This window comes from Scomber scombrus, chromosome 19, assembly GCF_963691925.1.
Source record: "Scomber scombrus chromosome 19, fScoSco1.1, whole genome shotgun sequence".
NCBI lineage: Eukaryota > Metazoa > Chordata > Actinopteri > Scombriformes > Scombridae > Scomber > Scomber scombrus.
In genome coordinates, this window is record NC_084988.1 from 14,694,937 (window position 1) to 14,711,414 (window position 16,478).

Consider the following 16,478-nt stretch of genomic DNA (forward strand, 5'->3'; position numbering starts at 1 on the left):
AAGGTAGATCAACTGAGCCAAATGCAACATGGTGGTAATTATTCTAACAATACACATATAGAAAAAACTTACACTTGTAATGTTATGTATCATAAATATGTAGTGTTAAGGCATTCAGAGATTGATTTTGTGATTAAATTGACTTTTTACAACTGTTTTTAGCCACTTCAACATGCTTCATATAGTTTAGTGTTTTCCTAAATTTCCAAGTATTATTGGGGGCGATTTGACAATATACACATTCGACAATAAGTTATCTACAAAAGTTAGCTACTTTTTGATATATATATGGTTGTACTATAGACTTAATTTGCATCATTGCCAACAATGGACTGTTGTACAGCAGTATTGGATTTTTAGATGAATTTTGCATCTTTCATGTGATGAAGCACTTTGTTCAATATCCATTGTAATGAATGGGTCAGGTTTTTTCCTGTAAATCTTATGCATTAACAGGTTCTTACAATATGTAAATAAATATTGCAATATAGTCCATCTAAAGCTATTCCTTTGAATCATTTCAGCTACCTGAAAAAAGCAAGCCTGAACCTGCCTCATTCAGCAGTGGTTTATACATGCAGGTGGGAGGAACAGCAGTGATGGCGACAATGGCAGTATATTAAAGGTGAGAGAAAGAGCGGGGTTTTCCAGTTAAGAAATAGTTAGAGGTGAACATTGACTCAAAACAAACAAAAAACATGTATCTTTGGCTTTTATGATGCTATTAGTGGAATAACAAGTATCGTTCTCTTGATTTCTTTTCGTATGACAAATTACATCCGAGCATAAAAAAGTGGTCCATTATAAATAACCTCTTGCTCCTTGACTAGACAAATCTTGTATTAATTAATCATTTGTGTTCTCAAGCGCCATTGCCATTGCTTCACACTGCCATTGAAAATGCACAGGTTTGGGCTGTTCGTGGTCAGCAGTCACCCCATCGGACAGATAAATATGCAGTGTGTGAACATGGAAGTTACTGGCTTTCATGTTAGCCAGGAAACGTAGTGCCAAGCTAGCCTGAGAGAAGTGGGCTGGTGGCACACAGTTGGTCCATACAGGCAGACCCCTCTGTCTTTAGTCGGCAAGCTGCTCAGAAAACGATCGAAACATGAGGATTAAATGGTGATTTATGGAAGTAAATTGATTTCATGGAGTAGAGGCTTGTGGCTTGTACTTCCAAAGTTGACATTTAACATTAGAGCAGCCCAGAAAAAATGTGTAGTATTTGTTAAAACTGGACAACATTTTGTTGAATGTTTTGTAGATAATAAACTCTATTTTCATTGATTTGATGACATACTCCATGGCAAAAGCTCTTTAAGAGTGAAATCCCTTAGATACATTAACGTCTTAAATGCAGGTTTACAGTAATGGCAGCTTGTCTACTTCCTCCTACAACCGGGATTTGTCTAAATAAAAAAAACAACACCCAATTAAATAATGGCCCTGGAACAGCTTGACCATATCTGCACACCTTTTAAACACCATTTAAATTCTTTTGGGCGGATTGCTATATTTCCCCTTTAAAAAACACACTAGACACACAATTGTCTATGGTTTTTGCTCACCCTTTAACCTCAGGGTGCCAGTGATCCCCCATTCTGTCCCATCCATTCATCCAACACTGTGGGGCCCCACCACATGCTAATGAAACCCAGACCAGTCAACCCAATCCCAGTAACTCTCCCTCTCTTTCGCACTCCTTCAGTCTCTCCATCCATCTTCTTTCAGACTTTCAGCGCTCCCCTACTGCGGCAGTCAAAGATTCGCACTGGGACGAAAGGGTGGAGGGAGAGGCAAAACAAGAAAAGTCTACAATGGTGGAATGGTGGAGAAAGAGTGCAGCAAATTGTAAGTTGCAGATGGCTAAAGGGCAGTAAATCAGATTTTTAAGCGACAGAAAGAACAGCCAACTGCCAGTCTTGAAACATTTCTGTTGCATTCCTCTGCAAGGGCACCTTGAAAACTGGCAGAGACACATCGGCATGAACAAACACAGCATAAGACATACATACACAAGAACAGTCTTTGTTCTCCTGAAAATGTTAACAGAAATGTGTATATATGTTACTACACATAACCTGCTTCTGATGCATGACGGCCCATCTGACTATCCATGTAACGCAGAGCTGCTCCGTCCTCCGCTCTACCTAATAATACTTGAAAACGTTCAATCATGGACTCATCACGTCCTATTAAAAGCTTGTGTGAATTACAGCATATGAATGTTGTTTTCCAAATGCTTCGGTGAAAGAAAGCAACAGAAGGAGGGAGAGAGAGACGGGACCCCCAGCCAGGCCCAGCGAAGCAGAGCAGAAATGGCTGAGGGACTACGGGCCATTGAAACAACACTTCTGAGAGCGCCAACGCAAACATCTGCTTTCAACATTACTGGGGGCCCATCTTACTACCTATACAACATTATGTACTGTATGCCCACATGCTGCTTTTAAGTTTGTGTATTATTGGTATTTAAGAGTCTTATAATACCCCTGTGACACTAAAATGAAACTCTAGGGACCATCAATCTTAATAAAACCGCAGGGGAGGATGATTTGAGGAAATCACCTGCGCGCCAGAGGGAGTAGTCCTACTTCTTCTGCTCTTGTGATCTTCCTACATTTACAGAGTTATAGTGATGTCGTTATACCAGCTTCAATTTCCTAGTAGGAGTGGAACCACTTCAAAAGGTCAAATAAAGCAGACTTAGGTGCCTGTCCAGTTGGTGGTAGAGCAGACAGGTGTGCTGGCCCGGGAAAACTGTTTTGCACTTTGTGCCTCTAGGTTTTGGCTCGTGATGTACCGTCACATTACTCTTTCTTAACTTGGCCATCCATCCTAACAGTACCATCTGGGAAAGAAACAGGGTTAGCCTATCTGACAGAGTGATATGACAGGCATTCATGTGACTTTTATGGGGCAGGGGTCTTATAAAAGTCACATTACTTTTAAGGTATGAGAGGTCTGCCCCCGAGGCATAGTACAGACTGTGCCAAAGTCTACATTAGAAACAAGACATGGTTGGGTCTTTGCCATAGCTGCTCCTACATGTCGGAACAATGTTCTTTTGGATGTTTTACCTGCTCTGGACCTCCCATGATTTGATGCTCCTTACAGTTTTACCATTTCTATTTATAACATTTGTTAAAAAAAAAAATTCTTATCAGAGAAATTAGAGACTTTGTGTTACACACACACACACACACACACACACACACACACACACACACACACACACACACACACACACACACACACACACACACACACACACAATCACACACACACACACACACACACACACACACACACACACACACACACACACACACACACACACACACACACACACACACACACACACACACACACACACACACACACACACACACACTCAGCAACCTGCAGGTCCCATCTCTCCCCTGACTATGCACCTCAGCAGGACACATCAAGGTCACTTAGAGACTAACCTCTCCATCAGCACCTCCCCATCAGATCCACAGACACACGCAAAACTACATACGCCTGCTTTCTTCTCGATGGTTCGAGAAGCCTCAGCTAGCTAAAGCACAGCTCCAGAGGCAGTGAGAGCCTTTCATTAATGTACAAAGTGATAATGAGAACAATGGAAAGGGAAACAGTGGTCAGCATTGTATAGGGGATAACATTAATAAGCCTAGTTAGGGACCAGCCTAGTGCCATCCCATTCTCAGCCCACGCTTCAACCTTCTGCCCTGGCACTGCCAGTGCTTCTGTGTGGATAAAGAGCTTTGGGCTGCCCACTGGCCCACTGAGCAGCAAGTAGCAAGTGTAAAAGCTGCTGTCCGCACAGTGCCTTCCCTCGCCTTATAAGTTTAAATATAACCGCCTGACCAGTGGCAGCTGCCCCAGCGCAAAGCCCCTAAAGCTGACAACTCCTTTTTCCGCTGGGCTGGCCTAGGCCAGCGTGCCCGTGGGCAAGGGTTGATGAGGCCAACCTAAACAGGGCCAAGCCAGGGGCAGGGGCAGAGGTGTGAATGCCCACATGTGCTGGTGCCAATCACAGCTGACGGGTCTCTTTACCCCCTGAACTGACCCCCTTTCCCTTAAGCACCGGCAGCTACCAACATGCATGCCAGCAACCAAATAAAAAAGAAAAGGCCAAAGGGCATGGGTTATGAACTTTTCTGCAAAAAAAACACCTCCTCTTTGGTCTGTGAATCAATTATACTTCAAAAAGTTCTTAGTATAAACAACAGGGCAAAATACAGATTGTGTCTGCTAGTGTCTCAGAGTGTGAATAGAGGAAGTAAAAATAACACTGAAGATGTTGAAAGAGTGAGTGAAGGTTGGACGGGAAGGGAGGGGAGGGGAGGGAAAGGGGGTAATGTACCGTCAACTCTACCAGGCAAAACAGGTTAGGCCAGTCCGCCAGAGGAAAGTAAAGCAGAGCTTGGCCTGCGCTGACGAGTATGTCTCCCGAGCAGAGGTCACTGTAGAGGACAACTTCACCAAGTATAACAGGCCTGAGCAAACAAGCCCACAGAACGAGTGTGCGTGCGTGTGTGTGTGTATTTGTGTTTTCTATGGTAGTCAAATTCCACCGCTTAAGTGTAGAATGGAATAAAGCCAGAGAGAACCCGAGGTTATTATAGCCAGCTACACATCTATGTTTAGGGATAAACTTTCCACCCACATTTAGCTGATTGTGTGTGTGAGTTGTTTATGTGTGTGTGCCTCCTGCTTTCATTAGGTGCCCATGCCGGCCTCGTCAGGTATGCCAGCTGCTCTGCCGCCTGTGAGGAGTGGATTGGGCCGCAGCAGTGCTGGAACCGAGGACCTTCCATTTAAGATGGCGCTGAAAGCTGTCCCAAGGTGGAGAGATTCCCCATCGGTCAAACCCGCTCAGGAATGGGACACTGTAGCAGCTAACGACAATCCCCAACCTTACACGTACACTCTTAAACTAGAAACTACAATAACTGTACTGATACAAAGCCAACATCCTTAAATACATTTGAAAACTAAAAAGAACTGTTTAACCAGATGTAATATATATGCTAATGATCCTAAATTTGTCCATATTTGCTCTGAGCAGGTGCCAACCATAATGACTCTTGTCATCGTGACTCTTGATTATCTGGATTGGCACTGGGGCTGGTCTTATATGTCACACAACAACAAGCAACCTGTTTAAACAATGACTAGTTGCCTCCCTCCAGAGAGTCCCTTTTGATATCAGTGGAAGTCTATTTTTAAAAGACACTTTATTCTTCAAAGGATGTTTACTCAGACTGGGTAAGGTTAGCGTGCGCATTTGTGTGTGTGCTTAGTGTAGTGTTTGTTCATTCACCTGCACGCGGGCATGTGTGTGTCTTCCTTCAATAGAGCGCCTACAAAGTGAGGGATTAGTGAGTGATTTCAGACCATTCCTGAGGCAAGACTGGGCCCATCCCACCTCACATCACACCTGGACTGAGACTACTTTCCCTCAGGATCGGCTAACTTCCTCGAGCATCCATTCGACAGCGTGTTAACACACAACCAGAATAACCGTGATAAGGGTTGGATTCCCCGTCCCTGCAAAGAGTAGTGCCAGCATGGCTGAGATGTCTGCTGACATGTTCCCAGTAAACAACATCACGAAGCTAGATGCAACATTAGATCACTCTTTAAATGAAGACCGGAGCCACTGGGAATCCAGAGGGGAATTGGCATCCTCACGTTCCGCGGATCGGACGGCTCAGAGACAGGCAGATATGTCATTCCAACGGTGAGGGCTCACCTTGGCCTCGGGAGAAGCAGCTGGCTGGATTGCTGGGGGGGGGCAGGTGGTCATGGTGGGGGTGTGGGGTGCTGTGAATATCTGCTTCCATGACTAGTGAACTTACACAGCACCAATAACACCCAGATGACAAAACAAGATGTCATGAATCAGCCCTTGTGAGTTCATATCTGTCACAATCTGTCTGTTTCTCCTTCGTGAAAGCGCTTCTTTTGATTATAACTTAAACTTTCAGTTATCTTTATAATAAATCAAGTAACTGTTTAGTAAAAATTGCACATCACAACTCCCCCTGGCCCAAGATGACATTTTCAAATTGCTTACTTCCTCTGAGCAACAGTAAAAAAAAAAAAAAAAAAAAAAAAGTTAATATAATAATAGTTTTACATTTATAATGAAATAAAAAAAGAGAAAGCAAATCCAATCCTTACATTTCAGGAGGTGGCATCAGTAAAAGTTTGGCATTTTTGCTTGATAAATTACTTAAACTACTGGCGATCATAATTATGGGTTAGGGTTAGGGTTGGGGTTAGATCATCTGTCAATCGACTAATCAATGTACTGACAACACATTTCAGCACTAACTGATATCACCATCACTGAAAAGGGAAGTACAAAACAGTTAAACAACAGATACAATAGTTTTATTTTATTGTAAACTGAATGTTTTGGGGTTTTGGACAGTTGGTTAATACAAATGAACCTTAGGCTTTGGGAAACAGTGATGGCCATTTTTCAACATTTTAACTAAATGATTGATGGAAAAACTAATTTAAAGACTAATTGGTAATGAACTTTTTTTTTTGTTTCAGCTTTAAGCTTGACTATAAAAGAATACCACTGAAATGGCCCAGCTCTACAGATGTGCGTTTTTACATTTGCTTCTCCTAATTTCTGCTGAAGAAAAACTGAAACTCTGCTTGGAACAAGGGACCACAACCTAGCAGATAAATGAATTCCAGCAATCTGCAGGAATCCACCGCTCTGTGCTGAAACTCAACCAAGTCAAACAGAAGTCATTCTTATGGACTCCGAGGTGAAGGGAAATCCAAACCCACACGTTCCCCTGACTCGAGTCTCTCGGTCCAGCACAGCAGATGCATGGCGAAAGCTCTGCTCCACCAACGGGAGCTCAGTGATGGGAGGATGAAGAGAAATGGGGAGAAAGAAGCAGGGAAAAACAGCCACGGGAGAAGCCAAGAGCAACATAATCATGCTGTTTCTTTCTCCATCAGCAAGTTTAACTTCATGCTGTATATCAGGACGGTGAGAGCCAGAGTAACACATCTTCCATTTGGATCAATTCAATTTAGACTTGCTTTTTCACTGGTTGTGGATAAGCCAGTTGTCTATTTGGGATTTAATTAATTAATTAATGATTTTTGTGCAGTCTAACTGATTATCAGCATGTCATTCTTTAACCAACAACTTTTCAAAATGGCTACTTCAAAGAAAAAACTATAAAATGGGCAGGACTGTCAAACGTAAACAGGAAAAGTAAGATTCGAATAATACCTGAGTATGTCAAAACTTAGTTCCAGCTTGAGCCTAGGTGAGTACTAAGCAGATATCTCTCCCACGCACCACTGAACTGTGGGAAGACAACCATGCCTCATGAGGGTTGTTGGGGAGGGAGTGGGGGTGATGACACAGCCTATCTCATCACAGTAAAATGAAAACAAACGACTGAAAACCTGAACGACGGCCAAGTGGAAGGTCTCTCCAGACACGGTGAGCAGAAAGCTGAGAGCTCCGCGCGGCCAGAGCATTGAGCCCACATGTGCTCTCTTTGTGGGTCCCACTGCTCGCCCAGAAGAATGTGATGACATGACTTAGGGGGTGAGGGTCTGTTTCCACACTGAAGAAGCACCAAACACAGAGGAACATCCTGCCTTTGAAGGTCTAGACTGTTATCACCACTATTTTCACGAGCGCTGCACATAAAGCTCAAATTAGCACTCAACTAAAATCACCACATGACCTTAACTACTCAGAAACACTGAACCGCCAGAGAATAGTTGTTTACAACCACACAACCTCGGGCTTACAGTAACTGTTATAGCCATTTGTCATAGTACCTTTGGCTTATTAATGCTCTTTTTTCTGTCTGTGCTCATCTTTCTTGAAGCAGCAAAACCAAGTCTGACAAATGCATGACTTACAGTTTGTTCACACGTATGGACTCAAACAGTGGAGACACAACAAAGTACCATTTACTGTGAACTGAACCTCGAGAAATATGCTGGCACTACCAAACTCAACTTAAGACTCAAAAGTCATGTGGGGACATACGGGGACACCTATGACATGCAGGATTGACAACCTTTCAACAACCAATCATTCTTGCAGGAAACCTAAGCAGTTTTTTTCTACTCTAACTCAATTAGATTAAAAGTACTTGAAGCAAAATGGAGGAATATGGTCAACAGCTTTCCAGATCTCCACGATACACAACCAAATGCACTACTGGGGCTTGAATTGAACAAAATAAAATTCTTGAAAGTACATTAGCAAAAGAAGAAAAAAAAAAGCCCTTTTGGAGATGAATATGTAAATTATTGGCTCATCACTAAACAAATGAGGCTTGTGAGAGGCAATAGAGTCTGCTTCTTCTTTTGGATGACCTCTGGATGAACAGGGGGTTAGATTGCTAATATGCCCAAAGTGTTGCACTCACCAGGTTGATTCCAGTTGAAAACAGGGTGGTAGGTTTGACCGCCTGCTTCTGTTGCTCTATCTGTGTCTCCAGCTGGGCAGCACGGACCTTATGTTGGGCAAGCAAGATGGTGGCTGGAAGTTGAGACTGCTCCTGGAGAAACAAACAGGATAGAGCATTTTATGAGAAAGGTATCTTATGTATGTGATATATGAAACAAAGTGCTTCATCAGGAATAGCTGACACTTATATATGTTAAGGCATTTTCCTTCTGTAAATGCTGTATGTTGAGAAGAGGTGAGAACACAAATAGTCCCCCACCCATCCAGATAGACATCCCTGTCTATTTGGATAATTCAGCATAGGGTGCTTTCAGGCTAGCTTTCACATTATTGATGCAAGCCATATTCACAAACTGTGGCACTGCAGGGGACGCTGCTTCAAGTGCACTGCGCCGCCTTCACCTCCATTAAATGCAAGGTCGGACGTTTCAATTTCTCCAGTGGAGTGTTGCCAAGCACAGAGGTCTGAGAACACAAGCTCAGACACGTTCACTGAGGAGGTAGGGTATTTTAGATGGGGTGGACAGCAATGGTAGGACAGTCTAGAGGTGTCTCAGCATTTAAATATCAACTAAAACTGATTTAATGGCTTCCAACACTGACCAGAAGTAAAATCAGCAAAGGACACATTTTCAGTCAGGTGCTGAGCTGCATGTGCAATACACTGATTTGAGTGTTTGTGTGCATTTGCTTTATATGCATGACATCATGTGGTTAACATTGTTCTCACTTCACAAAGTTCTTGAGGAAATGAACTGATAAAACCCATAAAAGTAACATAAATTCATAAATAATCCATAATCCATAAAACAAACATTCAATGTACATCATTCTCATATTCATGAAGTAAACACAATAATCAACAAGTGTGTTCCAAGTTCCCGCTCATGTTGTTATTCACTGCATCAGGAATCAGCAACAAGGCTTCAAAAAGTATTTGGTGGCTTACTGCACGTGTGAGAACAGTGTGCTTTCTGGCCACAGGGACGTACAGATGTCAGAGCTCAGCAGAGTTCCCCCAGGGGGGTGAGAGCTGATCTCATCTGCCTACAGTCAACAGGCCCTGTGCCTTAAACAAACAAACACACAGCTTAGCCTGCTATCTGTGATGGTCCTTCAGAAGCCCGCTCTGCAGGAACAATCACTTCCAAAGCCTGCAGCTCAACACAATGGAGTCAAGAGGCTTTGGAATCACAGAATGAGAACAATGCAGCCTGCAGCACAATGACTGGTAATAAGCTCTTAATGATCTCTCAGCCATGAACCCTCAGGCTGAGCATATGTGTGTGAATGTGTGTAAGACATGGAACATCTGTCATAAAGTGAGTGCTCTTTGCTTCACAATACTAGCTGTTCTGTGAATATATGCACATGCAACATGTGTGTATCTTACCAGTTCGTCCAGCAGAGCCTGCTTGCTCTTCCTCTTGGCCTGTAGCTGCCTCTTCTCCTCCTGCAGCAAATCCAGCCTCCGCTGCTCATTGCCCTGCTGCTCCAGCAACAGCAGCTCCTCCAACTCCTCCTGCTCTCGTGTCTGAGGAGGGCAAGAGAAAGACACAGGATGTTGTTACTTCTTTGCCCATAAGGTTCAATACACACCAGCATTGGTAATGCCACATTGTACTCGACCCGACATTCTAACCTCTCCAAAGTGGGGAGCAAGAGAAAAAGAAAATTTCCATCTAGTGTATATTTTAGTCTTAAATTATCATTATTAATGAAGGTATAATTAATGGATAATTGCACTCAGTACGTACAAGCTTAGCCTTATTCTTCTGGATGAGATCTCGGTTCTCCCTCTGGTACTGCTCCATCCTCTGTTTGGTGTCTTCCACATCAATGTTGTTTGTCAGGTTATACACTACATTAGAGAAGACATAAACCACCATCAACCTCTTCAACCAATGGATCTTTTTGTGGTTCCATCATGTTGTGCAGAGAAGCACTGTTCAAACCCACAATATTGTTATTTTAAATCCTAGCCAAGATCCCAATATAGCAAATGTGCCCAAATGGTTAAATGCATGGTATGGTGTATAACAAGTTCAAGCCCTGTACAATTTCCCATCTGATGATTATCAATGGGGAAAGCCTTAAAAATGTAATCTGGTAATTCAATATTTCTCTTAACCAAAGTGGGATAGATTTTCAGTGACATGCTAGAATGAGGGGATGTAGAACATTAACTTATATGCTGTTGTCAAACTGTGAAAAGAGTATGCTTTAACTTTAAGGCTGTTTAAGGGGAAATTTAAGGGGTATTGTAGGTTTAAAAGAGGAGATAGTCAACGTTGAACATCCGTGCACCAACTTTAAGAACTAGCCTATAAAAGCTGTTTTGCCAAATGGTAAGGGTTAAAACCCCATGTGAGGTTGCCAGTCAAGATGTGTTAATGTTGGTAGAGCTATCCCCTGATCCATGGCTCTGGCCAGCGCTAATGCCTATTAAACATCTACCTGTGCAGTCAGAGTCGGGGAAATCATTTCACCAGTACTAAGCATCCCTTAAGTGGTCAGTTCTAAGCTGGTTCTTGTACCTATTTCCTCCACTTCTTCCAGATAGTCGTTGTATTCTCTCAGGCTCGGGAAGTCAAAATCTCTCTTGTTGTATCTGCAGAAGAAAAACATTACTGATGATACAAATAGTAAAACCGGATGAGAGCAAATATGCATTACAGGTTGCATATTGTAGGCTAAACAGACATTTATAGTATCCATTAAATCAACCGTTTTATGTCCTCAAAACATGCTTGCATACTGGCTAATAGACACACGTTAGATGTCAATTAAGGGTCTATTAAAGAACAGATGAGAGGGAGAGAAAGAAGGCAGGGAGGGGCAGAGAAGTAAAAACCTGGCATGGAAAGAGCCTTCTCGATTGAGGCCCCCCTGGGGAGACTCATTGTCTACAAAACAAACAGTGTAATGAGAAAGACAGAGGTGGCTTAAGAAGTGGGAGGAGTCATGGGATGACACATAAACACACAGAGCCGCACCCCTCACCCCCCCCCTCACTCACATCTTCAGCACCTTCTTGCGAATATCCACCTCTTTATCTACAGTGGGGTCTTCGAAGAGCTGCACGCGGAAGTTGCTCTTCCTCAGGGGCGTGTCACACTGGACGCAGTTTCCCGAGCCGCGGACAAACAGCATTTCCACGCAGTTCTCACATCTGCGAGGGCAAGAGACAACAAAATTTAATTTAAAAAATAGCACCGAGCTGTGTTTGATCCTTACAGAAGTGACCCTCCCACCACGCAGCCTGGCAGTCAGCTGTATGTGTGCGTGCATGTTGCTGTGGCTACAACTTTCCTCACCGTGAAGCATATTTCTGTGTTTTTCTTAAAAATGTCTGTAAGTTATCATCAGGCACAGTGGGTGATAATGGGGCATAGGAATATTTCCTCTGAGTGCTCAAAGATGGCTGGGATTATGATTGGAATGTCGATTAGGCTGCCTCCTACTCTCAGACAAGAGGAAATTAGTCTGACACCCCATCAGTGGAGTGTCTGTCTGCACTGGAAAAACATTTGCTTTATTGTTATTTCAACAGACCTCAGTCATTCTGCCACGTTGCATAACATGATAAGATCCAGCTCAGTAATTTACAGTGTAGTCTATCATTATAAGAATGGACTGAGTGTTACGTAATTCTGGAGAGAAATACAGATGGACAATTGCAGTGTTGTGTGTATTCCTTAGTATTTTAGGCTGAATTGTCATTGATGTTTAAAGCTTTCATTTATCCATTTTACAAAAAAGTATCTGAATGTCCACGTGCTATTCCAACTTTTCTCCTTTTTTTGCAAAAAAAAAAAAAAAGTCCTTATTATTCCTGACACGATGCCTGAATGAAAGGAAGCTGTATCGTGGAGAAATTTGAGCCACATTTTTAAATACAGTGGAAATTTAGGCTGTTATTGATATAAATATCTACTATAAATCTGTTTAATGGATACGATTACTTTCCGAGACAAAATATGTAGCAGTACAGCACAGTCATGATGAGTTTTTCAGGTGGCCTTTGGTTCCTGATATAAGCAACCACAAATCACAGTTCTCTTTGGTAAAGAGCAGGAACTCTCGCCACCAGTGACCAGTACTGAACAAAAAGGTTGAAACACTCTTCAGATAATGTTGGGGAATTTCAGGTAAAGCCCAGGTTCAAACAGGGAGGTTTACGTCATGCACCATCACAGCACCATAGCAACTAGCAGACCTACCTGAGGGCACAACCCTGAGCTTAGCCATCAATCACAGCTTTATGCAGGTAGGCGTTTACCCATCTGTCACACTTAAGTGAGGATTGGACACTGAAGACAATGAGAATGTTCCTAAATCTCCCCTGATGGGGGTGGAGGGCCTGGATAAACGTTTGCACAGTACACTCTTTTAATTAAGTCTCTGTGGAGCTTTATTTCCACAGGAATTCACCTTCCTGCTCTTGACCACCTTCACAGAAATGGTCAACATCTGGTTTCCAACTGCTACTATCTGCTTTTGAGAACTGACAGTTTTCATAATAAAAATATAGCAAAGTTGAGGGGAAAAAGACAACATACGTCAATGATGGTATGGTTGAGTCATTTCTTTCCAAAGTCAAGGACTGGCTTGAGACACTGGTGCCTTGTCAAAAACTCTCTGGGGATGGAGTCTATTAGAACAATCATCAAGGAGTCATCATGCAAGGCATTTCACTTCATCAGCAGGATTCAAAGCAAAAAAAAAAAAGCAGTTACAGGAGAAACTGCAGAGCCATGGAGTTTGACTGTTTACGCATAGCGTCTCAGATATGGGTCAAACAAGCACAACCTGCCAAGTGTGACACTGAAGCCATACAACACACAGATACAGAATAGATGAGGCATTACAAGAGACTGACTTACAAGCATGTCAGTTTAGCTTGGCTTAGATGAAGCGACAAAATAAAAATGAAAGCTGAACTGTGGACAGAAACATCTGCGTTGTCCAGTTGGTGCCACAGAGCATGAGGAGCCCCTGCTCGACTTTAGCCTGGAAGAGGCAGATGTTCATTGTGGCCCGAGGCTACGGGAGATGTATAGGCCTGGCCATATGGAGGTAGATGGAGGGGATTCAGCTTGTTTCCACAGGCCCACAAAGAGGCCATTCATCAATATGGGGCGAGGAGTGGGGCGTAGCTTGCCCCCTGCCCCATAAATGGACCACACAACTTTCCAAAGGGGAAATCCTGTGTAACTCTAGAGCAAAGGGGTGAACGTCTAAAAGGGAGGGAGGAGACTTTTAGAGTCAATTTGCCATCTTTCCTCTGAAGTGTGCCTTCTCTGAGTCACAACACTCGAGTTGTGTGCTTGTTGCAGTGTGTAATCAAAGGGACACTCAGAAATCTCTTTCTGAAGCTATATGACTGGGCCAAAGCAGACATTTAAGTGGGCAAACATATCTCTAGAGGCTTGCCATCTCTGTCCCAGGGCTGTTGTCACACAGTGAGTCCTCCTGACTCCTCCCTCTCTCACCTGTCCTGCTCAGAGCTCCAGGCTCCTATCTCTCCCATCTGCAGCTGTCAGCAGGTAAGAGGGGGGGTGGTAAGAGGAGGGTAAACAGGGTCTTGGCTCAGCAAAGAGGACTCCTTTCCATCTCCACCACCCCCCATCGCCCCTTGGTGACATTGCCTGCATCTTTGCCTCTTCCCTATGTAAGAAAGAGCAGGAACCAACCAGCGCTAAAGACAGACAGGAGCTGTTGCAAAGCTGATGATCTTCTCTGGACATTCACATAGCAGAGCTGACTTTGTGTCAAATCCAAGCCCGCTATGACACTTTGTCCTGCCCCGTGACCTACAATACCTGCAGCGGCGCAGTGAAAAAATGCTGAGGCCCAACAGTATGATTGCTTACACAGGAAGCTAGCCAGCCATGTGTGATCTGTAAAAAAATAAACCCTAGATTTGGTGTACTTTAAACACTCGTAAATTGGGCAGATATGCAGGTTCCAGATGTAATATCCCCCATTGTTAATTTGAATTTAAGTTAAGTTTTCTTTTAATCATAATCTAAATGTTCCTCAAAATAAAAACACAATATTTGAATGTGGTAAAATACAGTGAGAACAAGTGAAGTGGTGTGAATGAGAGGTTCTCTGTGAGCAGCAAAAGCAAGAAAATGTTTCGCTCACTATTTGGGCGGCCAAATTCGCTTTCTTGCCACGTTAGATGAGTAAATCGATACCACTCCCACGTCTCTCATTCAATATAAAACATTGAATGACGTTTGTTTAATCAGTGCAACAACAGAAAATGTAAAAATAATTTGTGTCTTTTGAGGGAATTGGAGGTGGATGATTCAGGCTAACTGTTGCCTGACTGTTTATGCTAAGCTAATCTACCTGTCACTGAGCTTGCAATAAAGCGCATAAGCACAGCAGGTCTGAACTTGCTGAATCAAATTGTGATTATTTTGACTGATTTTGACAATATTAAATGGAATGGTCATTTTTACATCATTATTCTTATTTTTTATTGAAAAACATATTTATATGATTATATGGAGATTTTTGTGGGGATTTGTACCAAACAAATGTTTTTTTCAAGTCTGCAAAATATGGTGCCAGGACAACTCTCAGCATGACAATATTTAATTTAAAATGGTATGCTGAGACACATTTTGCCTTTAACAAACATTGCTCCTCCTCCGATTTGAAAATTACATTAAGCCATACTGCAATTCTGATACAATTTCAATTAAATGTTCAGCAATAAAGGGCAGTTTCCAAATGATCAACATTTCTCTTTATTTACCGAAGTTAAGTTTGTAAGTATACAGTCTAGTGTCTTGACCTTTTAAATCTACTATTAAAAATGTTCTTTTAGCCGAGCATCTAGTTTTTGTAATGAGAATGTTTTTATTTAATCCTTGTCTCATAGAAAATGAACGAAGCTTTTATTTCTGGAACGATCGACACCCAAGACTACTCTTCCCACTTCACCCTGAAACAATCAGTCTATCAGATCCAAGAACACATTTCTAATTAACTGGGTGTGTCTTGTCTGTCCACCTGCTAATCAACACCATGTGCCTAACCCACATTTGTATGTGCCTGCCTGTGTGCCCAGTGTCAAATGCCAAAGGACATGGGCCCGGTGCCACTGTACAAAGGTAATAAATAACACACATCAAGCGCCTCCAGTGACAGGGATACAAAATGTGCTGTGGTGGGGTTTAAATTTAGACGCATGTTAGAGGTGGAGAAGCTCAATACTGCATTGCATCGCCAGGAAGGCTGCTCAGCCCCGAGTGGAATGGCAACTCGACCAAGCCAAGAAAGAGAGGCTGAGACAGTTATTTCAATGAATGAATCATTATAGAGTGTAACCATGGCTGCAGCTCATGGTTATATTTATCGTCAGTTTTTTTTTTGTTTTTTTTTTATTAATACCACAAAATGTCACAAATAGTATAAAATAAAAGTAAAAATAATAAAAACAAATTCTCATCACTGTTTCTCGTATGATGTGATAATATTGCATTTTTTTTACCCAACCAAAAGTCCAAAAGGTAATCTATGTTACTGTGATTATAAAAGAGAAAGAAGCTACAAAACCTCACATTTAAGACACTGGATCCAGTGACTGTTTGGCATTTTTGCTTGATAAATTATTAACCTATTCCATTCATTTGAAAGTAGTAGACATTGCAGCGCCTTGACCTTTTTAATCTTCAATGAGCCACACTTATTTTAGCACTGTATCTATTTTTCTTATAATGATTATTCAACCACGAGAGTTGAATGCCCATCCTAGTCCTGTAGAAAATTAACAGACATTTTTGCTCGATAAAGTACTTAAATGATGAAAAGATTATTAAAATTCCCGTTGATTCACTCATATGTTTGAATACTTGTTTCAGCACAAGAGTACGAGCACGCAAGCCCACAAAAGAGGTAAGTGGATAAAATAACTGGGTTGATAAGAATTGATAATTAATTTAAGAGATAATTGGCAACTATGATTGTTATG

At 42.3% G+C, this 16,478-nt stretch overlaps 1 protein-coding gene across 1 annotated transcript in view; it reads right to left on the reverse strand.

The window, feature by feature from the left end:
* Positions 1–16,478, reverse strand: part of mnat1 (MNAT1 component of CDK activating kinase) — a 34,624-nt gene that overhangs the window by 15,905 nt on the left and 2,241 nt on the right. The window contains exons 2-6 of the mRNA XM_062440281.1: positions 11,505–11,657; positions 11,023–11,096; positions 10,243–10,346; positions 9,879–10,019; positions 8,445–8,576 (exon numbers count right to left, since the gene is read on the reverse strand). Of these exons, the coding sequence (XP_062296265.1) occupies positions 8,445–8,576; positions 9,879–10,019; positions 10,243–10,346; positions 11,023–11,096; positions 11,505–11,657 (604 nt within the window). The remainder of the gene's footprint in view (positions 1–8,444; positions 8,577–9,878; positions 10,020–10,242; positions 10,347–11,022; positions 11,097–11,504; positions 11,658–16,478) is intronic.